Raw genomic sequence first — 22190 nt, 5'->3', positions numbered from 1 at the left:
GTGCAAAAGGGTTTGGGATTCAAATCCCAGCTCTGCCACTCACTCCCTGTGGGAACTTGGGCAAGCCACTTAACCCCTTTGAGCTCCAGGAGATTTTTTCTACCTGTAAAATGAGGACAATATTACCTAGCTTGCAGGACAACTGTGAAGAGGAGTGAGCATTATGTAAGTGCCTTGGCACATAATAGGCACTCAATAAACGACAATGCTTATGTAATACACACCAGCCACACCACACAAAGATGAATAAGACACAGTCTCTGATCTCATGGCTGTCTCACTCTAGCAGGGACAGATTCCACTGAAGCGGCTAGTTGTGATATAGGGTGTCACATCAAGGTATGTGCAAAGGAACACAGAGGAAGACGGGATAAGTTCAGAGAAGGTTTCCTGGAGGAGGTGACATTTAGTCAGACCTTAAATAGCATTATACAGTCTGGAGTCTTGGCTTCTTCTTTCCAACTCGCTGCTAAATTTCCATGTGACCTTGAGCCAGTCTCTTCTCTACCCTGAGGTCCAGATCCCCTTCTGGAACATAAGGTTGTTCAGCACCAGCTCCAAATCTTTTGGGTCACAGCCTCCTTTGAGAAAAATCTGACGAAAGCCAGAGCCCTTCTAGAAAAAATGCACAGACATATAAGTTTGCCTGTAAATGGGAGGACAGGGCTCGTGGACCCCTGCAAAGCCATCGGTGAACCCTAGACTAAAATCCCAGAGCTCAGCCATCCTGTTGGAGCGGTAGCACTGCAGCGCTGGCTCTATACAGAGCCTCTGTCTTTAGCCTGCAGCAGGCAGAAGCAAACAGAATCATGCCCAACCGGGAAAAGCCCCTTGAGCACTGGACAGCAGGAGATAGCAGGGGCCCCGGGGCGCAGTGTCGGGGGGGGGGGGGAGATCCCTCCAGCTGTCTGGGGAGCCAGAACTCGGTTCTGGGAAAGCTCCCCTGAGCAATCTGCCCCTGACCTTTTCTAGTTTATCACCAGCTGCCCTGGAGAGGAAGAGGAGCGTGGGCTGCTCTGGACAGACTCCCAAACAGGCCGCTGACCTCCGTCTGCCACCCAGGCTGGAGTTCCCGGACGCATCCTTCATCTTCCCTAATCTAAACACCCGCGGGCCCCGGGTGGTCCATCCCCCTCCAGGATGATGTGTGTTCTCAGTTGCATTCAGCCTGCCAGAGGAGGGAGAGCTGGTCATCCCATTAACACTTGAGCTGCTGCCACCACCTGCCTCCTTTTCCATCCAGCAAACCCTCACCGAGCATTTATCGAGCACCTGTTGTTTGCAGGCATCCCTTAATGAGATGACGGAGGGCCTACCCTTACCTTCCTCCAAGGTCTCTGCCTCCTGGCCTAGGTCCACCCCACCCTCCTGGAGGCAAGATGTTGTTGCCATCACACTTACCTGGAGTGGGTTTGTTGCCTTGGGGAAGTGGGCTCTCGGCTGGCTAATTGGGTACTGGGAGGAGAATCAGTGCTGGGTGCTGTCTGGGCACTGCCCCAAGCTGCGGTGTGATCCTGGGCCTATTTCTTACCCTCTATGGGCCTCAGTTGTCCCATACTTACACTTCAGATTCTATGATTCCCTCTGCCAGCCCCTCCTCACTCCCCTCCCCCAGAATAGTGGAAGGAGAAAAGAAGCCTACCCTAGAAGGCTTTAAGATCTTTCTTCAAACAATCTCTGGATCGTATTCCATTCGTTCAAGCATTTATTGAGCATCTATTCTGTACCAGGCCCTGGACTGGGCAGCTAGAATGTAAAGATGACTAAGATTCAAGCAGGCGTTCCAGTGGACACCCCACTCCATGCCTTGCATCCTGCTTGGGTCAGGAGGCCTCGCGGGGTCCCAGGTGGGCCTAGCCGAGGATATGGGGCGCCCGGTGACTCGCGTGTCAGCGCCGCTGGCGCTTAGGGCCGCGATCTGTCTCCTCCCCTTCCTCCTTCTCCGCCCCCTCCCCCTTCCCTCCCCTGAGCACTGCCGAGGCCGCCTCCCACCCGCGGGATCCCGGCGGCCGGCAGCAGGCTCACGCGTCCGTCGGTCGGCGGGGTAGTCTGTAAGCGTGCGGAAAGCCCAGCGCCCCGGCGCGCGGCCTGGGAGGCAAAGGGCACGGAGGGGGGACAGCGGCTCCCTCCCACTCCGGGGGGAGCCCAGGAGGCGGCGGTGCTGAAGCGTGAACCGGAGAACGAGGCAGAGCAGAGGAGAGGCGGTGAGAGCGCGGGGCGCTTAGGGACCCCACCCCCGGCTCCTTTGGGAGGCCCGCGCGCGCTCTGGGGAGGTCTGGGCTGGGGAAGGAGGGCTGTTCCCCCAGGGAGGGAGGCATAGACGATCCAGCTCCCGGCTTCGCCTCCTCGGTGACGCGACCCCCGAGGGGCCCTGGGCCGAGCCTGCGGCGCCGCGCATCCTGGCACATCCCCGCGCACCCTGCATCCCTCGGCCAGGAGCGGCCCCGGGGGAGGGGAGCGCTCAGGGAACTGAGGAGGGGGCGCAGCAGGCGAGGAGTTTCGGGAAATCGCGCCCCCGGCCCCAGCCCTCCCTTCAGGCCTGCCCCAAGGGAGCGCGACCAGGCGACCCCCTTTAGCCCCCCTTGCTGCCCCCCCCATCTGTTCCCCATTGTTCTCAACCCATCGCTCTCCCGGGAAGGGGGGAGGGGGTGCCGCGCTCTATTCTTAAAGGGCCCTCTCCCCTTCTTGTCTCCTGGCAGGTCGCGAGCACGAGTGGGGTGGGGCGTGCCCACGGGCCCCCGCCCCCCTCTTCCCCCAGCCCAGCTCCGGAGCCGCAGCCCCGGCCGGAGGGCAGCGAGTACGCGCCGCATCCCTCCCCCGTGCGTTCTTCAGCCACCCAGGCCTTCCAGGACGCCGTGGATCGGGGACAACGGGGACAGGGACGCCCCCTTCAGCGGGAGCCGTCGGGGGGGCGGACCTGAGACAAGGCAAGCAGCCCCACTGGAGCCAGGCGCAGGGTCTGGGACGCAGTGGGGAGCGCAGAGGGCCGGGGCCGGGCCTCCTGGTGACAGGCCCTGCTCGGCCAGGAAGAACGGGAGACCAGCAGTACAGAGCCCGGACCTAGGGCTGCTTCACTCCCTTATCGGAGCCCAGGGAACCGAGGAATCTAGAGCACCGTTTTCCCATCGTAAGAAAGACACTCGCTCTCCAGAGCAGCACCTTTACCTGAGACGGCTCTGCGGGAAGGGGCCTTGGAGCCCGGAACACCAGCCCACACTCCTTTAACTGAGGCCTCTGGGCCTCAGAGAGGGCCGGCAGTTAGAAAGGAGGCCGGAGAGTCCTTGCTGCCGCCCTGGGGAGAGAGGAAGTTCCCCACCTGCTCCCAGGCCCAGGAGGAGCTGAGCCAGTAACAGTAGGGTCCTGGCCCCTGAGGCAGCAGCGGCCATGTCACGACCAGGCCAGGGTGTGATGATGCCCGTGAACGGGCTGGGCTTCCCACCGCAGAATGTAGCCCGGGTGGTGGTGTGGGAGTGGCTGAATGAGCACAGCCGCTGGCGGCCCTACACAGCCACCGTGTGCCACCACATCGAGAACGTGCTCAAGGAGGATGCCCGTGGTTCTGTGGTCCTGGGGCAAGTGGATGCCCAGCTGGTGCCCTACATCATCGACCTGCAGTCCATGCACCAGTTTCGCCAGGACACAGGTGAGTGGACTTGCTACCCTCCCCACCCCACCACCACCATCACCACCACAATGCCACTTTTCATGGCGGGATGCTGAAATGCCCCCCGGCATCCCTGAAGAGGGAGCACAGAACTGCGGAAGGCCAATCTGCTGATCCGACCCCTTCCCCCCAAAAGGGACAGTCTAGCAAAGTCCTGTTGAAGACCTGGGTTCCAGTCCAGCCTCTCATATTAGGAGTGGGACTGTTGGCAAGTTACATCACCTCTCTGAGCCTCAGTTTCCTCATCTGCAAGATGGATGGGTCAGTGTCTCTCACAGCTGTGTGAGGGTTCAATAAAATTGTGCTCACTGAGCAAAGAACCTAGAAGATCATTAGCGCTCTATCATAGTAAAAAGGCTTTTCATGCACTTCCTCATTTGATTTTTTCCAACTGTTATAGCCAGTCTCACTATTATGTTCGTGGTAGTAGTGGTAGTAGTAGCCATCCCATTTTACAGATGAAGAAACTGAGTCTCACAGAAATTGAGTGATTTAAACTTAAAGCTGGGATTTAAGCCCAACTGATTTCCAGAACCGAAACTCTTAACTGGTATCTTATATTGGCTCTAAGTATGGGTATTGTTGGGGTGATGTGATGGTGGTTGTAATGATGGGGGGGTGAGGGTGTTGGTGGTGTTGATGGGGGGGGCGGGTAATGTTGGAGAAGATAGTGTCAGTGGTAGTATTGATTGTGAAATTTGTGGTGGTGGTGTTGATGGCTGTGTTGGTGGTGGTCTTGGGAGTGGTGTGATGGTAATGATGGAGAGGATGAGGTTGGTGGCAGTCTTGGTGCTGTGTGATAGGTGATGATGGTGGTAAAAATGGGGATGTCCCACTCTCAGCATTTTTGTTTGCCACCACTGCGGAGATCTCCCTAGTCATTGTTGCCTGGTGGTCTCTACGACAAGCTCGGTGGGCAGTGGGGAATGGTGAGGTCCTGCCTCATGGAAGCTACCAAGGAATCCTTGGCATGTTCACCCCCAAGGACCAGCTGATGGAGGTTTGAGGGAATTACAGTGAATCCCTAGATGACAAAACTGCATGTAGCAACCTTGAGGACAGGAGGACACTTTCCTTCTCTCTTAGAGCTGGGCTGTCCAATATGGTAGCCACTAAGCCCATGTGGCAATTTAAATTTACATTAATTAAAATTAAGTAAAATTTAATTCCTCGGTCCCACTAGCCACATTTCAAGTGCTCAATAGCTGCGTGTGTCTCGTGGCTACTGTATTGGACAGCATAGATCCAGAACATCACCATCACCAAAGAAAGCTCTAGTAGATAGCTCTGCTCTAGAACATTGCTTGGTGCCTACAGGGTGGTCACCAAGTGTGGAAACACAGGCAAAATCATAACAGATGGTTTGTTGATGTTACTTTTCAGTATGTCTGTGTTCCAAAACACCAGGTATTGGCAGCAGTCACTGGTGGTACCAATCGTTCATTCATGCCATCATCGATTTACTGACCTCCTGTTGTGTGTTCGACCCCGTGCTAAGCCCTAGAATACTGCAAGGAGCAAGACAGCCAAGGTCAGGGAATTCCCTGGTGGTCCAGCGGTTAGGACTTGGTGCTTTCACTGCCGTGGCCCCGGTTCGATCCCTGGTCAAGGAACTAAGATCCTGCAAGCCACGCAGCACGGCCAAAAAGAAAAAGAAAAAAAAAGACAGCCAGGGTCCTTAGTAGAGCTCTATTTGGGGAGGACTTATGCTGGAGATTCCAATGTAGTCGGCAAGCAAACAAACACATAACCACACAGGTAATCAGTTGCAGGTCTGAGAACATGAAATAAACTTGGTCTAGGAGTGGTCACAAAGGCTAATCTGAGGAAGTCAGGTTTGAATAGAAATCTAAGGAATGAGTGTGGGAGACAGTGCTCCCAGCAGAGGGAACAGCCAGTGCAAAGGCCCTGTGGTGGGAAGGAGCAGAGTACGTTCAAATCCATTGCGTTTGGAGTGCAGTGGATGAGGGAAAGGTGGTACAAGATGAGGCTGGGGCAGGGACCAGACGTACAGCACTGGACAGCCGTGAAAAGGGCTTTGGATTTTATCCTGAGAGTAGAGGAAGTCACCATTGAATCCTGGTGCCAATCCTTCCAGAGAGGCAGAGTCCCTGGTGGCGAATTGCTAGGCGTCCCCTGCCCCATTCTCTCTGGTTTATCCTGGAACCGTCTCTGGTGGAGGGCAGGGGTCTGACAGCAGAAGGAGTGTGTTTTCTCCTTGGCTCGGTGGTCTGCGTTCTGTAGGTTCAAAGCTATTGGGGGGGCGGGGGCGGATTTTCCAGGGCGTGACTTATGGTCCCTCAGAAGCAGCGAAAGCCCCACCCAAGGTTGCCAACTTGGCCACTTTGCCTTGTTCTCCACACTCCTGTTCGGGGCTCCTTTTCTATCCCCACACCCCCACTTGGGCTCCTAACGCCCCAAACTCCCTCCATTCCCCCTTTCAGCAGGTCCCTTACTCTCAATGGCACCCCTCTTATGGGTCAGCCTCGCTGGATCCCCCAGAAGTTCAGCTTCAGTCGTCTTCCCACTGCCCCCTCCGGGAGCTGCTCACTCCACACCTGCCCCCTGTTTGCCGGAAAAGGGAAAAAAAATACTCATCCCTCCACAGGCCCCTGGGAGACTGCCAAGACCCCCAACAAGGGAGGAAGGCCTGGAAACCTATGGGGCCGGCAGGGGACCTAGGATGCCTGGAAAACTGCTAGAGGGAGGGGCAAGATGTCTCCCACCAGACGTGTAATAACGTGATCGCCCAGTTCTCCCAGGAGCAATACAAAGTCAAGGAAGGACATCTTGTCCTCATAGTTAATGGTCCAGGAAAGAGCCTCAAGCAGGCGTTGTCACCTGTCCAGACCTCAGTTTCCACATCTGTGAAATGGGCAAGAGTATCGCTTTGCTAGCAGGACTGTTGAGTTGATGGAGAGAACCACACGTTATTTTATCCCACAGACCTTAACTAATTACCCACCATGAGCCTAGCATGTGCTGAACACTACGGATGCGTGAAAGATGAGTCGGAGATCCTGCATCTTGAAGATCATGGTACACAGACACACACACGCACAAACAATATAAAGCTGTAAAACCCAAAGCTCACATGCATGTACTGAAATGGACACAACCTCTCTCTAGATTTTCTAATTGTAAAATTCCTGATAGGTTCATTGAAGCCAAACTTTAAGTTTTTGTGGGAGGTAGCAGCATGCCCCAGTGCCCTGACTTTGGAGCTGCAGACTTTCTGATAAGGTCAGATAGTAAATAGTTTAGCCTCTGTGGGCCCTACAGTCTCTATTGTAACTGCTGCTATAGCTTAACTCTCCTGCTGTAGTTTGAAAGCAGCCAGACAGTATGCAAATGAATGAATGTGTCTGTCTCCTGATAAAACTAGTTGCAGGCGCTGACATTTGAATTTCATATCATTTTCACGGGTCATGAACTCTTTTTTTTTTCCCCAAACATTTGAAAATGTAAAAACCACTCAGCTCGTGAGCTGTGCAAAGGCAGGCAGCGGGTGGATTTGACCCGCGGGCTGCAGTTCACCAACCCCTGCCCTAATACGTTTTTAAGCTGCCCATGGGGTAGGACAGCAGTGGTCCCACGGCATGCCCAGCGTGGCCTGTACAGAAATACTCGCCTCGTGGCGTGTGCCGAGGTGCACACGTGTGTGCATACACGCACACAGCACCAATCTGCTTGACCCACAAATGCCCTGTCTATATGCCTGTCATGCGGCCAGCGGAAGAAAGCCCAGATGTCAGGCTTGGACCACAAGGGAAGGGCCAGGCCTGCTCCCATGGGGGCTGCTGTTTGTTCAGCTGGTGCCCCGTCACCTCTCCCCTGCTGGGCTGTTTTCATCACTCTCTACAGGGGGTGAGGTTCCCTTTGAAGCCCAGCAGGTCTGGAACCCAAGTGGCAGGGATGCTGTGACCCTGGTGTTCTTTTCACAGGCATATGACCTAACCAATTCCTAGGCAATTTCCCGATTTCTCCCTGAGCTCACACGGCTGGGGGCAGAGGGAGGGCCACCTTTCCGACTGACTGGCGACGCCCATTCTCTTCTCCCACTGCTGCTGGGGGCACTTATGGCAGCCTTCTGCCCATTCTGTAGATGGGACAGCTGAGGCTGGGTGAGGCCAGGCTGGGGACCAACCACAACTACTGTCCCCACGACTCAAAGCACAGCTGTGCCTGGCACTCCCAAGCTGTCAGGCTGGAGTCACAGGTGGCGGCTGGTTTCAGCATCTTCCAAGCCTACATCATCCCTTCTCTGGGTAGCTGGAGCACCACTCAGCCCTGGTGCCCTTATGGGAACATCCTGTCTGAAGACACACTTAGGCTGCTGGAGACCAGGTGGGGCCACCCAGTGGGAGGAGCAGCCATCACTGGGGAAGGCACCGCCAGAACTTAGACTCCTAGGCAGGTCGTTGTATCGATGGCGAGATAGAGGCCCAGAGAGGGTGAGTGACTTGCCCAAAGTCACACAGTCGATCACTCTTCTGGAACCCAGGCCTCTCAGACAGGTCTCAAGGTGGAGAATAAGGTGACATTCAACGAGCCAGCTGAGAGAGTCCCCTCCCCCTTCTCCCTTGAGAGCTCTGGCTTGTTGCCGGATTCTGTACCAAAGCAGAAACAGCCTGTGCAACCCCAGAGGCCTCCAGGGCCCAGCTACCCGGTTACAGGACCCCTTGGGACCCTCTCGCAGACAACCTGGAGGGCCCCAGGGGGCCGGGCCTGACACCAGGGGCAAGAAGGATGTGCGTTTGGACTAGGAAGGGTCCGTCCACTGGTGGCCGCAGGTCCCACTAGTCCGTACGTGGGTGTCTCCCACCACCACCTGTCACACTGCCTGCATCTCCACCCTTACAGATCCATCCTGTTGCCTCTGGCTGCTTGTCTGGCTCCTGGAGTGTCTTCTGGTACCATAAATTCATCATCACTTTTATTTGACAGTCACTGGTGCCTGCTCAGTACCAGGCCCTGGGCTGGCTCCTAGGAACTCAGAAAGAAGGACAAGACCCCCGCCAAACTGATTTCAGGGTCTAGTGAAGGCAAAGACAAATATCAACACATATCATGGGAACGGCAGTTGAACTCTTGGATTCAGATATAGATCTGAATTCCAGCCTGGCCCCTTGCTGGCTGTGTGACCATGCGCAAGCCCCTTAACATCTCTGAGCCTCAGATTCCTGCTCTGTAAAATGGGAATAAGAATAGTTCCTACCTGAGAGGATTATTACCGTGAGGACTGAATGAGGTAATGTAGGTAAAAGCATGGGGAAGACTGCTTTGCTCGTAGTACTCATGCTGAAGTAGGAAAAAGATCTAAATACCTCATAGGAGAGGTACAGGTTACCCTTGGCCAAGTGATGTGGGCAGTGTGTGCCTGGGGCCTCTGATAGGGAGGACTTCCTGGAGGAGGAATCCTCCAAGACTTTGTATGGTTTGAGGAACACTTCTGGCTAGAGGAAACCCAGGCCTGAGTGGAAAACGGAGGCAGTGACAGAAGTGGGAAGAGGTAAGGAGCGGAAGGGAGGCCTCTTGAGTCCCACCGGGCATGGCCGGGCTGCCAGCTGTCACCCTTTAGCGGCCAGGCCCCAGGGGACCCAGAGTCACACTGCAGGACCAGCCTCGTTAATCATGGGCCCTTGGAGGCCAGAGCTGAAGCAGGCTGGGCAGGGGCTGACGTAGGCCCTTCCTGACCCATTTTATACATAGCAAAGGTGAGGCTCAGAGGGTGGGGAGCCACCTGCCCAAGCTAGGAAGAGATGGATCAGAGATTCAGATCTAGGTGGTCTGCAGCGCCCACCCTGTGCCAGGCCTGGCTGCCCCAGCACCTTGGACAGCGCCCACCCACGGCTGGACCAGTCCTGTGGGGCGTGGGTGTGAGAGATCCCGGGTCAAATCCTCCCCATAGCCTCTTCTCTCTCCTCTCATGTACCCTGCCTCCCCTCTCCATCCTTTCCTGCTCTCTCCAACGCTCCCCCCCGCCCCCCGCATCGGTCCAAGGGAGCTAGGGTCTGACCTAGAGATGAAGGAGGTGACGGAAGCTGTGATGCGGAAGTGTGGGGCTGGAGTAGGCGAGGTGATAGGGAAGGTGATGAGAGCCGTGGAGGGGGGAGGGGCCGGGGAGGCGTTGGGGACCATGACTGGGGCTATTGATGGTGGGGTGGAGTTGGGGGTGTGATAAAGGGGACCGTGATGGGGAGGGTAATAACGGCTGTGATGGAGGGGAGTGAAGGGGGAGGCATGGGGGTTCTACAGAGGGGGTGACGGGGGATGTGATGGGAGGGTAATGAGGAGGGGCTAGGATGGGGAGGTGATGGGGCAGGACTGGTCACAGTGGAGCTGCCCATTCAGGCTGTGGGCAGTGGGATCCCTAGCTCCCTCCTCAGTGTGGTATTCTCAGGGTATGGAAGGTGCCCAGAGCCCTCCCACGCCTCCCTCCCCGCACACCTGTGTCTCCCTGGGCCTCCCTCCTTCCTCTCACTCCTGCATCACACCCAGTGGTAGCCACTCTGCAGGACAGCCTCCAGGTCCCAAGACAGTTGCCCCCACCATGAGTCCCCCTGGCCGCCCAGTCCACAGAGGCACCCCACCAGCTGCCAGCTGCCCTTGCTGATACCAGCTGAGAACAGGGGACCCCAAATCTGGAACTGGCTGCCTCAGGGAGCCTTGTTGGTGCGGCCCAGGCTCTAGATTCCCTCCTTCGCAGCCCTCTGGTAACTGTGGGGTGGGGTGAGGGGGTGAGGGGGTGCTGGCTTTTGACTCTGGGTAAACCACACTCTCTCCATGAGCCTCAGTTTCCTCCTCTGTAATATGGGTCCAACAACAGGACTCTCTCATGGGGTTGTGGTCAGTACTAATTTGTTCATTCATTCAGCAGGAATTTAATGAGTACCTACTATGGGCCAGACACCGTCCTAGGCACTAGGGATGCAGCGGTGAACAGGACACATACAAATCGCTGGCCTCAAAGCCCTTGTGTTTTGGTAGGGGTGATGGGCACGATACAGGTGGCCAGATGCCGAGGAGGTCCGGGATATGGGGCTGTTCCTGACCTTTGGGCTCCAGGAGCAGGCAGGCTGGAGACTGAGTCTCCCCCAGGTCCTGTGTAGCTGCATCCTTGCTCTGTCACCCTGGCCAAGCACCTCTCCCTCTCTGGGCTCCTCCCATCGTCCCTCTGGAGCTGCTCCAGGCTGCCACCTCCACCTGCCTGAATAGGAGTGGCAGGCGGGTGATGGGCAATGGGAGGGAGTCTGGCACTGGGCCGTGGAGCTGAACGCCCTGAAATGCAGAACAAAGGAGGAAGCAATCAAAGAAGGCAGCGCTGGTGACCGGGACAGTCCTGCCAGCAGCTGCAGCGTAGCCACCTCTTCTGCCGATGACAGGCTGGGCCCCGCCGCCACTGAGCCTTTGTGCCCTCTCCTGCCCACTGCAAGCAGAGCAAGCAGGGCACGCCAGGGGAAGCGTAGGGTTCGCCTGAAATTGCACGTTATGGAGCCCTCCCCAGGTTCCTCTCTTCTAGGGAACAAAGGTTCATTCATGCCAAGGCGTTAGTCACCTGGGGCTGTGAAAATAAGAGTCAAGGAGCCTGGGGTCAACATCTATCTCTAAGTTGTAGGTGATTTGGACAAAGCCGCTTTCGCTTTCTGGGTTCCAATTTCTCCATCTAGAAAGAGGCTGAAAATTCAGATGCTTCCAGGACCCGGGCAGCCAATAGAAGTGTGTGCAGTGGCTGGGAAGGCAACGGCGTTCAACTGTTGTCCTCTAGTGCCTGGTACACAGTAGCCACTCAGTAAATACTTGAAAACATGAACGGAGTGACTGTGACTCAGCTTCTGCTAACTGTTGCCTTGGGGCTGCCTCTTTGGACACTTGGTGATTTTTGAAATCCAGACTTGAGTGAGTCCACCCCAGTTTTTAAATGCCTGGTCATTATATTTACAAGATGCAAATAGCGTGGCGCCCAAGACAATATCAAATTCCCCCTCAACTTGCAATCTCCAGCCTAGTCATCTGCAGTCCTCAGGTAGGTTCACTTGTGTGTATTCGGTCATTCATTCATTCACTGACTCATTCATTCATTTAGCTAGCATTTTCCAAGTACCTACTTCCCTGTGCTCCTGGCTATAAAGGGATGCTAAGGTGGCTGAGAGCCAGCCCAACCTTTGAGAGGCTTCCAAGTTGGAGGGCACAGACGCCTCAACACTTGGTGAGCTCTGTGCTTTAATGGCGGTACTGTAGGTGGAAGGTGCTATGTGAGTCCCAAGGAGGAAGTGATTCTCCCTGAGGGCGGCAGAGACGATCTTAAGAGGCCAGTGCTTGAGCTGAACCGTGACAAGTGTGTAGGAACTCGGCAGGGAGGGAAGTGGGGTGGTGTGGGTTGCAGGACATTCCAGACAGAGGGCATAGCCATGCGTGATGTGTTCAGAGAATAACTAGAAGTTTGGTGTCGTTAGAGTGTGAAGCTGTGCGGACAGCTTGTAATGGGCCTTGAAGATGAGCTAAAGAGCTTAGACTGATTCATTCCTAAGGGCACTAGGGAGCTATTGATGGGTGTTGGGCAGAGGAGTGATGTGGTCAGACCTGAGTCTGTGGAAGATCCTCTGGCTGCCTTGGGAGAATGCATTACGGGGTGCGAAAGGTGGAAACCGGGACATAGGACGGAGGCTGCTGCAGTAGTCTGTGCAGGCAGTCATGGTGGCTTGGACCAGGGTGGTGGCAGTGGAAGCGGGGAGAAGTTCAAATCTGGCTGGGTTGAATCCTGGCTTAATAACTTAGCTGTGTGATTTGGGTAAATCACTTCACCTCTCTGTTTTGGCAATTGTACAAGGCAATGATAATAATGGTACCTGTTCTGTAGAGTGTCATGTGGATTAAGAATTAACATGTGGGGCTTCCCTGGTGGTGCAGTGGTTGGGAGTCTCCCTGCCGATGCAGGGGACGCGGGTTTGTGCCCCGGTCCGGGAAGGTCCCACATGCCGCGGAGCGGCTAGGCCCGTGAGCCATGGCCGCTGAGCCTGCGCGTCCGGAGCCTGTGCGCCGCAACGGGAGAGGCCACAGCAGTGAGAGGCCTGCGTACCGAAAAAAAAAAAAAAAGATTTAACATGTGAAACACTTAGCTCAGTACCTGGCACAGAGCAGACCCTCTGTGAGTGTTTACCATCGTGATGATGAGGATGTCTGTTTCACAGATGAGGAAGCAGAGGCTTGGCAGGGTCAGGGCAGCTGCCCAACACCATGAGGGCTCCAGGGGATAGAGGGCTCTCTGCTCCTTCTGCTTCCTACCCTCTCGTTTCCGTCTCTCAGCTGCTGCTGCCATGCCTGAGGGTCTGCACCCGAGTGTGTTGGAAGCCAGGTGACTGGGAAGACACACACAGAGCCCATAAAGTGGGCAAAGCCAGCTTGCAGCTGCCAACAGCCTCCAGAGCGAGGGCCTTTTGAAACCAAGTTGAAGGTGGTAGCCTCTCCGAGTGCCGTGCAGCCCCTCAGCCTTCCCCAGGCAGGGCTGGAGACGCCCTCCCCTCGCCTGCCCAGCTGCCAGCAGACCCTGGGGAGCCTGGGCCAGCTTCAAATGTGCAGAAACCGCTAATGGGCCGTGGCTCTGTTGACAAGTCCCCTGGGAGAGTCTGGAGGGAAACAGAACACTGCGGGATTATTGATCACAGGGCGGGAGGGAGAGGGAGGTGCCCCAGGTCCGCAGACTGCAGTTCGAATCCCAGCCCAGCCACCACCCCCAGGTGGACCTCCAAGTCCTCCCAAGGAGCCTCAGTTTCCCCATCTGCCAAATGGGGCTAACAGTAGTGCACAAAACCTCTAGGGCTATTGCGAGGACTGGAGGGCGCACATAAGCCCTTAGCACAGTAGCTGGCACTGAAGAATTCGATAAAGCAGGATGGTTACTGTTATTGCTGTCAGGGAGTTGGCCAGCCACGCAGATAATCTGTCGAGGGGTTAAGGGAGAGGGCCGCTATTCCAGAAGGCCATATAACAGTCTGGGTTTGAACCTCAGCTGTGTCCCTTACTTACTGTGTAACCTCCGTGCCTCAGTTTCCTCCCCTGGAACATGGGCTAGTACAAGTGGAGCAGTGAAGGGAACGTCTGGAACCGGGTGGTCTTGGGATGGCTTCTGGCTGGACCACTTCCTTGCAGATAACCTTGGACACGTTCCTACCCTGTTCTGTGCCTCTATTTCTTTGCCTCTAAAATGGGACGGTAAATTCCCTGGTAGTCCAGTGGTTAAGACTCGGCGCTTTCACTGCCGGGGCCTAAGTTCCATCCCTTGTCAGGGAACTAAGACCCCTCACGCTCCGCAGCGCGGCCAAAAAAAATAAAATGGGATGGTAATACCCCTACCTCATAGGGCCACTGTGAGGATTAAATGAGTTCACGTGAGCCTGGGCCACAAAAGTGTGTTCTCTGAGCGAGAATGATGGTTATGATGACTTCTGGGTTGGGGGAGGAATCAGGAAACTACCCCATTGGGGCCTGGCATCCAGTGGGTGTTGAACTCATGCTTAACCCACTGCCCAACCCCCAGTCACAGCCCTCAGCCAGCAGCGGGACTCCCCCCACCTGACAGGATGTCCCATGACTGCCTCCCACGGGCCCCCCTTCCCGTCAGGGTCTGGGTGCCCCCAAACTGAGGTCACTTCCCTCCGGGAAGCCACCCCCAGAGGGAGTGGTTTGTTGCTGGGCCTTAGGACTGGCTCAGCCCAGGGAGGAACACTTTGGAGACTAGAGAGGCAGACAGGAGGGCTCAGAACCCTCCCGTCTCTCTACAGAGTCAGCTTTTTCTTAAAGCCAAAAGCTGGAGGGCTGAGACACCCACACACCCCGCCTTCAGGCAGAGGGGTCAGATCAGGACCACGTTCTCCAGCCAGAAACCTCTCACAGCAAAACAACTGAGGGCAAAGCTGAGGTAGTGAGTTCCCCGTCGCTGGAGGTATCCTAGGCTGGGCTACCACTTGGCTGAATTAAACCCCTTAGAACCAGTCTAACCTGGCCTTTCCTTTGCTCCGTGAATAAAGCATTATCCCCAACCCTCCCAAGATTTCACTCTTCTGGGACCTCAGTTGTCTCCTGTAAAATGGGAATAATTCTGGTCCCTCCCTAGAAGGAACCGTGTGAGGATAAAATGAGTTAGTGCAAGGAAAGTGCTGAACACAGCCTCTGGCACATAGTGGGGACTCAGTAAACGTTAGCTTTATTGGTATTGCTGTAGCTGCGGTCTTCCCCCCCCACCCCGTCCCCCCTCTCTGCTCCTCCGTTTCCTGGCCTAGCTCTCTCGTTCTCCCTGACTGTCCCTGACTGTCTCAGTCTCTAGGCTTCAGGATTCTGTTTCTTTGTTTTAATATTTATTTATTTATGTATTTATTCTGGTTGCACTGGGTCTTAGTTGCGGCATGCCGGATCTAGTTCCCCGACCAGGGATCGAACCTGGGCCCCCTGCACTGGAAGCGTGGAGTCTTACCCACCGGACCACCAGGGAAGTCCTAGGATTCTGTTTCTTTAAGTCTCTCTGTCCCCCACTCTCCTGTATCTGCCTTAGCATTTCCCATTTTGATCTCGGCCCTCTGTGCATGTGTGTCTGTCTCTGTCTCTGTGCCTTTCTCTCCCTCTCTTTTTTTTTTTTAAGATTTTTTTTTTAATGTGGACCATTTTTTTTAAGTCTTTATTGAATTTGTTACAATACTGTTTCTGTTTTATGCTTTGGTTTTTTTGGCTGCAAGGCATGTGGGATCTTAGCTCCCTGACCAGGGATCGAACCCGCACGCCCTGCACTGGAAGGTGAAGTCTTAACCACTGGACCGCCAGGGAAGTCCCCTCTCTCCCTGTCTCTTGCTCTCCCCACCTGTGTCTCGATCTCTCTTTGGTTGTCTCTGCCCCAGGCACGAACTGGTCACTGGCTGCAGTGGCCGCGGCCATCCCCACACCCGGTCTCCAGGGGCCCAGCTCCTGCAATCCTCCAGCTGACATTTGGCCAAAGCCCCTTTCCCCTCAGTTCATCTGGAACAAGATTGGAATTTTTCAACCAAACATTCCTAAGAAGCGAAGGAGGGGGTGGGGGGACAGGGAACAAAAGCAGACACAGAAACAGGCCCAGAAATAGTACATGCTTGACACAGGTTCCTAACTGCCATGGGGACACGGACCCTGGTGGCCAGTGCAGCTGGGTACCCGTGAGGCCAGAGAAGGGGAGTGGACCCAGCAGAGCCGGTCCATGTTAGAAAGACCAGCCGTGCATTCAGGCCACCAGTCTGAGGCCCTTCCCATCTCCCAGGCTGAGGAACCTCCAGCCTCATCTTAGACCCATTGTTCTGGCCAAAAATCTAGGCCAGGGCCACTGGGGAAGAGAAAGAGTGTTTCCGCCGCTGCTCCCTTGGAAATCTCGAAATCGCAGCCCAGGCAGGTCACCAGGGAACCAGCTGGCCCCCCTCGGCCTGGTCCACGGCCAGCGTGAGCTGGGAGGTGGACGGACAGGCAGGCAGGCAACACTGGGCGCTTCAGGGTGCAGGGCCCAGCGGGGAGGACGGCAGCTGCCCTAATTACTCCAGCTCGCCAGGTTCCGATCTCGTTTGAAAAGGACCCCAGGGACGCAGCCTTTAATAACTACCAGTAAACAGGCAGGAAAATCAATACCGGCTGAATAGAGCCCTGGAGAGAGGGACGCCTGGGCTGGTTGGCCCTGAGCTGGCTGGGAGGAGCTCCCAGAGTCCTTTGTTACAGAGCTGGCCAATGCTGACCTTAGGAACCCTGTCCCTCCTTCCCTGGGGACCCCTTGTGCACTTTGGCCTCTGCTCCAGTCTGCACTCCCTCTCTAGCAAGACCAACCGCTCCGGGCTTCCCTGGTGGCGCAGTGGTTGAGAGTCCGCCTGCCGCTGCAGGGGACGCGGGTTCATGCCCCGATCCGGGAAGATCCCACATGCCGCAGAGCGGCTGGGCCCGTGAGCCATGGCCGCTGGGCCTGCACGTCCGGAGCCTGTGCTCCGCAATGGGAGAGGCCACAACAGTAAGAGGCCCACGTACCACAAAAAGAAAAGAAAAAAAAAAAAGACCAACCCCTCCTCTTTCCCACTCCCTCTGAGCCCCGACCTATGCCAAGTAGGTTGCCTGTTTCAGTTGCAGATGCCTCATTTGCGCCTTGTGCCTAGTGCTGGGAACAAAAACATAGATCTGACCTGGTCCTTGTCCTCCTGAAAGTCATCAACCAGTGAGGGAGATTAAGAACAAAAACAAATCACTTAATGATAGTGCAAAGATATACATGCAGTAAAAAGCAGCATGTGCTAGCTATAGCAGCAGAACGGAAAAGCGCTTCCTGGAGGAGGTGGGCATGTAGAGGGTTTTTTTGGGTGAATAGGAGTTTGCCAAGTGACCAGGGGCTGGGAAAAGGTGAATGTGGGTAATGTATATAATAATAACAGCGTCTTCGCTAACATTCCTCGAGCACTTACCGTAGCCAAGCGCTCCGCCAAGCACCTGTGATGTGCAGTATCTTACTTTGCCCCACAGTCATCCCTTGGGGGTGGGTATTAATACCCCATTTGACAGATGAGGACACTGAGGCTAAATGTGGAGCCAGGACTGACACATGGCCTGTGAGACTTCTGAGTTGTTTCTCTCAACCACTTCACTCTGCCCCTCCCGCCCCTGACCCTGCCCTGCCCAGCTCAAGACCTGGCACACGGAGGTGATTAAATATAGCAAGTTCCCACCCCCTGCCTTCCCATTCAGGGGTCACACCTTCCATGTAACACAGCACCCCAACCCTTAACTGGGAGGCTAATGGTGGTACTTTGGACACATCGGACCTGGAGATCATCTGTCACGAGCCCTCATTTTGCAGATGAGGAAACTGAGGCTCTGAGAGGGGAAGACCAGGACTTGGGAGCAGATGGGAACAGGATCCCAGATTTTCCCTCTAACTAATCCCCTCTCAGGCCTGCCCTGGAAGAACACCGTTGTCAAGGAAAAAGTCGATATGCACACGCTAAATTAAAACGATAAACAGACTGGAGAATGAGGCTGCCCTGGAGGCCTGGGAGGGGGGAGTTTTCATACGACTGACTGGCGCAGGAGCCCGGGGACTCCACGCCCACCACGCCTCTCTCATTACACCTACAGCTCTGTGCCTCGACTTCCCCAGCTCTCGGAGTCTGGGAGGTTGACAGAGAGCAGGGGGTAGCCCGTAGCCCTTGGGATTCAAACAGAGAGAGCAGAGGACTAGCTGTTTCGGCCCTGGGTCAGGACCCAAGTGAAGGTCAGATAGAGTCTGTGCCCAGGAGGGAGAAGCTTAAGCAAGGCAGGGGAAGGAGGGGGTCCTCAGGATGGACCATGATGGGTCCCCATCCATCTGGCTGCAGATCCCAGGGCCAGGCACCCTGGGGTTGTTCCAGTTGACAGTGGAAACACTCCCCACGTACGGAGGGCCCACTGCGTGCTGGGCACTGTGCTAGGCGCAGGGATAGAGCCAGGAGTAAAGCAGGCAAGACCCCTGACCTTGTACGGGGGAGACAGAGAGTAAAGCAAGTCTGCAGGTGAATGTATCATGCAGGTAGCACTGAGTGCCCGGAAGAGAGATAGAGCAAGGGAAGAGGGTGGCAATGGAGGGCCATGGAAGGGTGGCGTTTCCAATGAGGGGATGTTTGAACAGAGACCTAAAAGAAAGGAGGGGGAAAACTGTGAGAACGTCTGGGAGTGGCTAGGTCATATTCCAGGGGGAGGGGACAGCAAATGCAAAGGGCCCGAGGCTGGACATTGCTTCAGTTGTTTGAGGAACAGCAATGGGGCCAGGGAGTGAGTGAGAGGTGGGCTCTATAGACCCGTGGGACTTTGTTGAGGCTTTATAGACAATGTGGTGCTTTGTAGGTCATGGCCAGGACTTTGACTTTGACTCCAAGTAAGCAGGGAACCATGGGAGAATTTTGAGTCAAAGAAGAACGTGATCTGACTTGCACTGAATGAGATCCCTCTGGCTGCTGTGTGGGGAAGAGACGACAGAAGGCAAGGACAGAAGCAGTGACCAGTAATGAGTCTACTGCAATAGTCCAAGCAAGAGAAACACAGTGGCTTGGACCAGGTAGATTTGGTGCGATGGGGAGAGGGAGAAGTGGTCAGATGTGGGATGTATTTGAAGATAGAGACCACTGGATTTACTGATAGACTGGACGTGGGGTAGGACATGAGAAGTCAGGGATGGATCCAAGGATTGGGGGTTTGGGGCTTGAGCAAAAGGAAGGATGGAGCTGCCAGTAACTGCAACAAGGGAGGCTTCAGGAGGAGCAGGTTTGGGGTGGAGGAAGACCACAGCTCTGCTTTGGCAGAGCTGAGTTTGGGAAGCCCATTGGACCTGCATCGGAAGGTGCAGAGGGAGCACTTGGATACACAAGTCTGGCTCTAAGGGGAGAGGACATTGGAATCATCAGATTAGAGACAATATTTGTCTTGATGGATCCTTTTAGCAACCTTGTGCCCATTTTAGAGATGATAAAACTGAGGCTCAGAGCCATTGAGTTGCCTGATCACAGACACACAGCTGGAAAGTTGGGCAGTTGGGGCTTGAAATGAGGTCTGTCTGCCTCCCAGCCCTGGTGCCCCACCCAGACCCTGTGCTCTGTGGCTCTTCTCACCAAATCCTCCCAGCAGCCCCGTGTGAGAGGGGAGGGGTGGCTCATGGATTACCATCACCTTCATTTTCGAGATGGGGCCACCGAGACTTAGGGAGACTTAAGGGACTTGCCCACAGTTGAGGAGCAGTCAAGCGTGCAGCCTTCCTGCCGGTGTGCCACGTGAACCAAAAGAATCTCTCCACGCTGGCCCCAAGGCACAGGGCAGCCTAAAGGCACTGAGAAGTCTTGCAGCCTGGACCTTGTTCATCTCTTTTTAACCCAGTGTCCATGGAGCCTTGCTCTCAGAAAGCATCTAGAATTGGGAAGCACGGAGTAGAGGCTGGGAGCCAAATTTCAGGGCCCCTGTTTTTAAAATGGGAGCATGATTACCCACCTGGCTGGGGCTGTCATGTGGTTATGTTCATTTTGAATGACCGCTCAGCACGAAGCCCTCCACAGAGCAGAGAGGCAGCATGTTTGCTAAAAGAAGGAACAAATAAACAAACAGATGCATGAAAAAAGGAATAAATAAGTGGATGAAGGAATGGACCAATGCAAGGATAGCAAAAGGCATGAAAGAATAAAATAACCGAACTCAGAATGGATCGATATCTGAACGAATGAATTCATTCACACATTCAGCAAATATCCAGTGAACACCTACTGTGTGCAGGCGCTGGGGATACAGCAGTGAATAAAACGAAGTCCTTGCCTTGTGGCAGTGACATTCTAGTGGGAGGAGACAGACAGAAAGCAAGATATATATGTAACATATAAAGTATACCAGATGGAACAGGGAAGGAGAGAAGGGAAAGTAGGAATGTGGAAGGGTGCACATATTTATATAGGATGGTCGTAAGTGAAGGAATGATTGAAATCATGGATAAAGTTGCTGAAGGAGAATAAGTGCAGGTATGAATGGTGGCAGGCACGGGTGAATGAGCTGAGAGAATTATTGAATGAATGAACTGAGGAAGGCATGAATAAAGGAATGCACGAATGAAAGAATTAAGGAATGCATAAATGAACTTGTGCTTGAAGTAATTAATGAATGGATGGGCTGATGAACGGATTACTGAATGAGTGAACTAATGAAGGAAAGAAGGACCGTCAGTGTCGGCACGGTCGTGGCCTCTGTGGATCCCGGCTCCCACCCCAGGCTCTGACTCTGCTTCCCACCCCCTCCTTGTCTAAACAGCCCACACCCCCTTCTCCCTTCTCCTCCCCCAGGGCCTGTGATGGGCCACTGCTTCAGTGCCTGTGTTGACCCTTCAGTGGTGGGGGCAGCTTGCGACCCCTGCCCCCCTTGCTGACTTGCATCCCCGTCCTGACACCCCGCTTCCTTGCCTTCCACGCCCCCCTCCCCGGGCCCGCTCTCCTCTCGCCCCAACCCGTATGTGCTGACCCTCAAGCTCGCCCCTGCCCGTACTGACCCTCCAGCCCGTGCTGACCCCGGTGTTGTCCCCCGCCCCTCCGGCCTGTCCCGATCCCCCTGGCCGCGGATGTTAACGGCGCTCCGGTCCTGACACCCGTCCCCCTTGTGAGCACAGGCACCATGCGGCCGGTGCGGCGCAACTTCTACGACCCGTCGTCGGCGCCGGGCAAGGGCATCGTGTGGGAGTGGGAGAACGACGGCGGCGCGTGGACGGCCTACGACATGGACATCTGCATCACCATCCAGAACGCCTACGAGAAGCAGCACCCGTGGCTCGACCTCTCGTCGCTCGGCTTCTGCTACCTCATCTACTTCAACAGCATGTCGCAGATGAACCGCCAGACGCGCCGGCGCCGCCGCCTGCGCCGCCGCCTGGACCTCGCCTACCCGCTCACCGTCGGCTCCATCCCCAAGTCGCAGTCGTGGCCCGTGGGCGCCAGCTCGGGCCAGCCCTGCTCGTGCCAGCAGTGCCTGCTGGTCAACAGCACGCGCGCCGCTTCCAACGCCATCTTGGCTTCGCAGCGCCGCAAGGCGCCCCCCGCGCCCCCGCCGCCCCAGCCGCCGCCCGGAGGACCAGCGGGCACGCTCGCCGTGCGCCCCAGCGCCACCTTCGCAGGCGCCGCGCTCTGGGCCGCGCCCACCGCCGGCCCCGCCGAGCCCGCGCAGCCCCTCAGCGCGTCCCCGCGGAGCCCGAGCGTCCCCAGCGGCGCGCCCACCCCGGGGCAGAACAACCTCAACCGGCCCGGGCCCCAGCGCGCCACCAGCGTGAGCGCACGCGCCTCCATCCCGCCGGGGTAAGCCGGGCCCTGGGCGCAGGGGTAGCTGCCCACTGGGGCTAGGAACAAAGAATTACAATAATAATTATAATAACCACAAGTAATATCTAGCATCTATTAAGTATTCACTTTGTGCCAAGCGTTAACTAAGCACCTTAACGCTCATTTATCTCCAGGCGTAAGGACCCTGTGAGGTAGGGAGAGTCATCATCCCCGATTTACAGATGAGGAAACTGAAGCACGGGGAGAGTTAGTAACATTTCCCAGATCGCACAATTCACAGTGATGGGTCCATAGCAGCAACTATAATGGTGTACAGTCCATGTTTATTATTTACTAAACTCCTTATCTACACCACCTCACTTATTACACACACACACACCCCAATATTCCACCATGCCCCTGCTACAGATGGAGAGGCTGAGGCTGGGAGAGGTACGGCGCCTTCTGAGGGCCACCCAGGTGGAGAGCAGGGATTGGAATTCACACCAATTCCAGGATTCTGTGCTGTGTTGTCTTCGAATTTTTGGAGGGTTTCCACCCCTGCCCCAGTCCATACCCATCTCATGTGGAGGCTCAAAGCAAGCATTAGGCCCTTGTCCGAAACATTTCCCCTATAGGCCACGTCTAAATATCACCATCACTTGGGGCTAATACTGTGATTTTCAAGCTGGGCTTTAGGGACTCCTGGGGTGACCCGAGATAGT

At 55.5% G+C, this 22190-nt stretch overlaps 1 protein-coding gene across 1 annotated transcript in view; it reads left to right on the top strand.

Moving 5' to 3' along the window:
- The first annotated feature begins 2054 nt into the window (after positions 1-2054).
- The window catches only part of DTX1 (deltex E3 ubiquitin ligase 1), a 38326-nt gene continuing 18190 nt past the window's right edge, over positions 2055-22190 (top strand). The window contains exons 1-3 of the mRNA XM_060120983.1: positions 2055-2204; positions 2700-3643; positions 20823-21501. Of these exons, the coding sequence (XP_059976966.1) occupies positions 3385-3643; positions 20823-21501 (938 nt within the window). The 5' untranslated portion in view covers positions 2055-2204; positions 2700-3384. The remainder of the gene's footprint in view (positions 2205-2699; positions 3644-20822; positions 21502-22190) is intronic.

This window comes from Lagenorhynchus albirostris, chromosome 14 (assembly GCF_949774975.1).
Source record: "Lagenorhynchus albirostris chromosome 14, mLagAlb1.1, whole genome shotgun sequence".
Classification (NCBI taxonomy): Eukaryota; Metazoa; Chordata; class Mammalia; order Artiodactyla; family Delphinidae; genus Lagenorhynchus; species Lagenorhynchus albirostris.
This window is presented reverse-complemented; position numbering and strand designations above follow the sequence as displayed.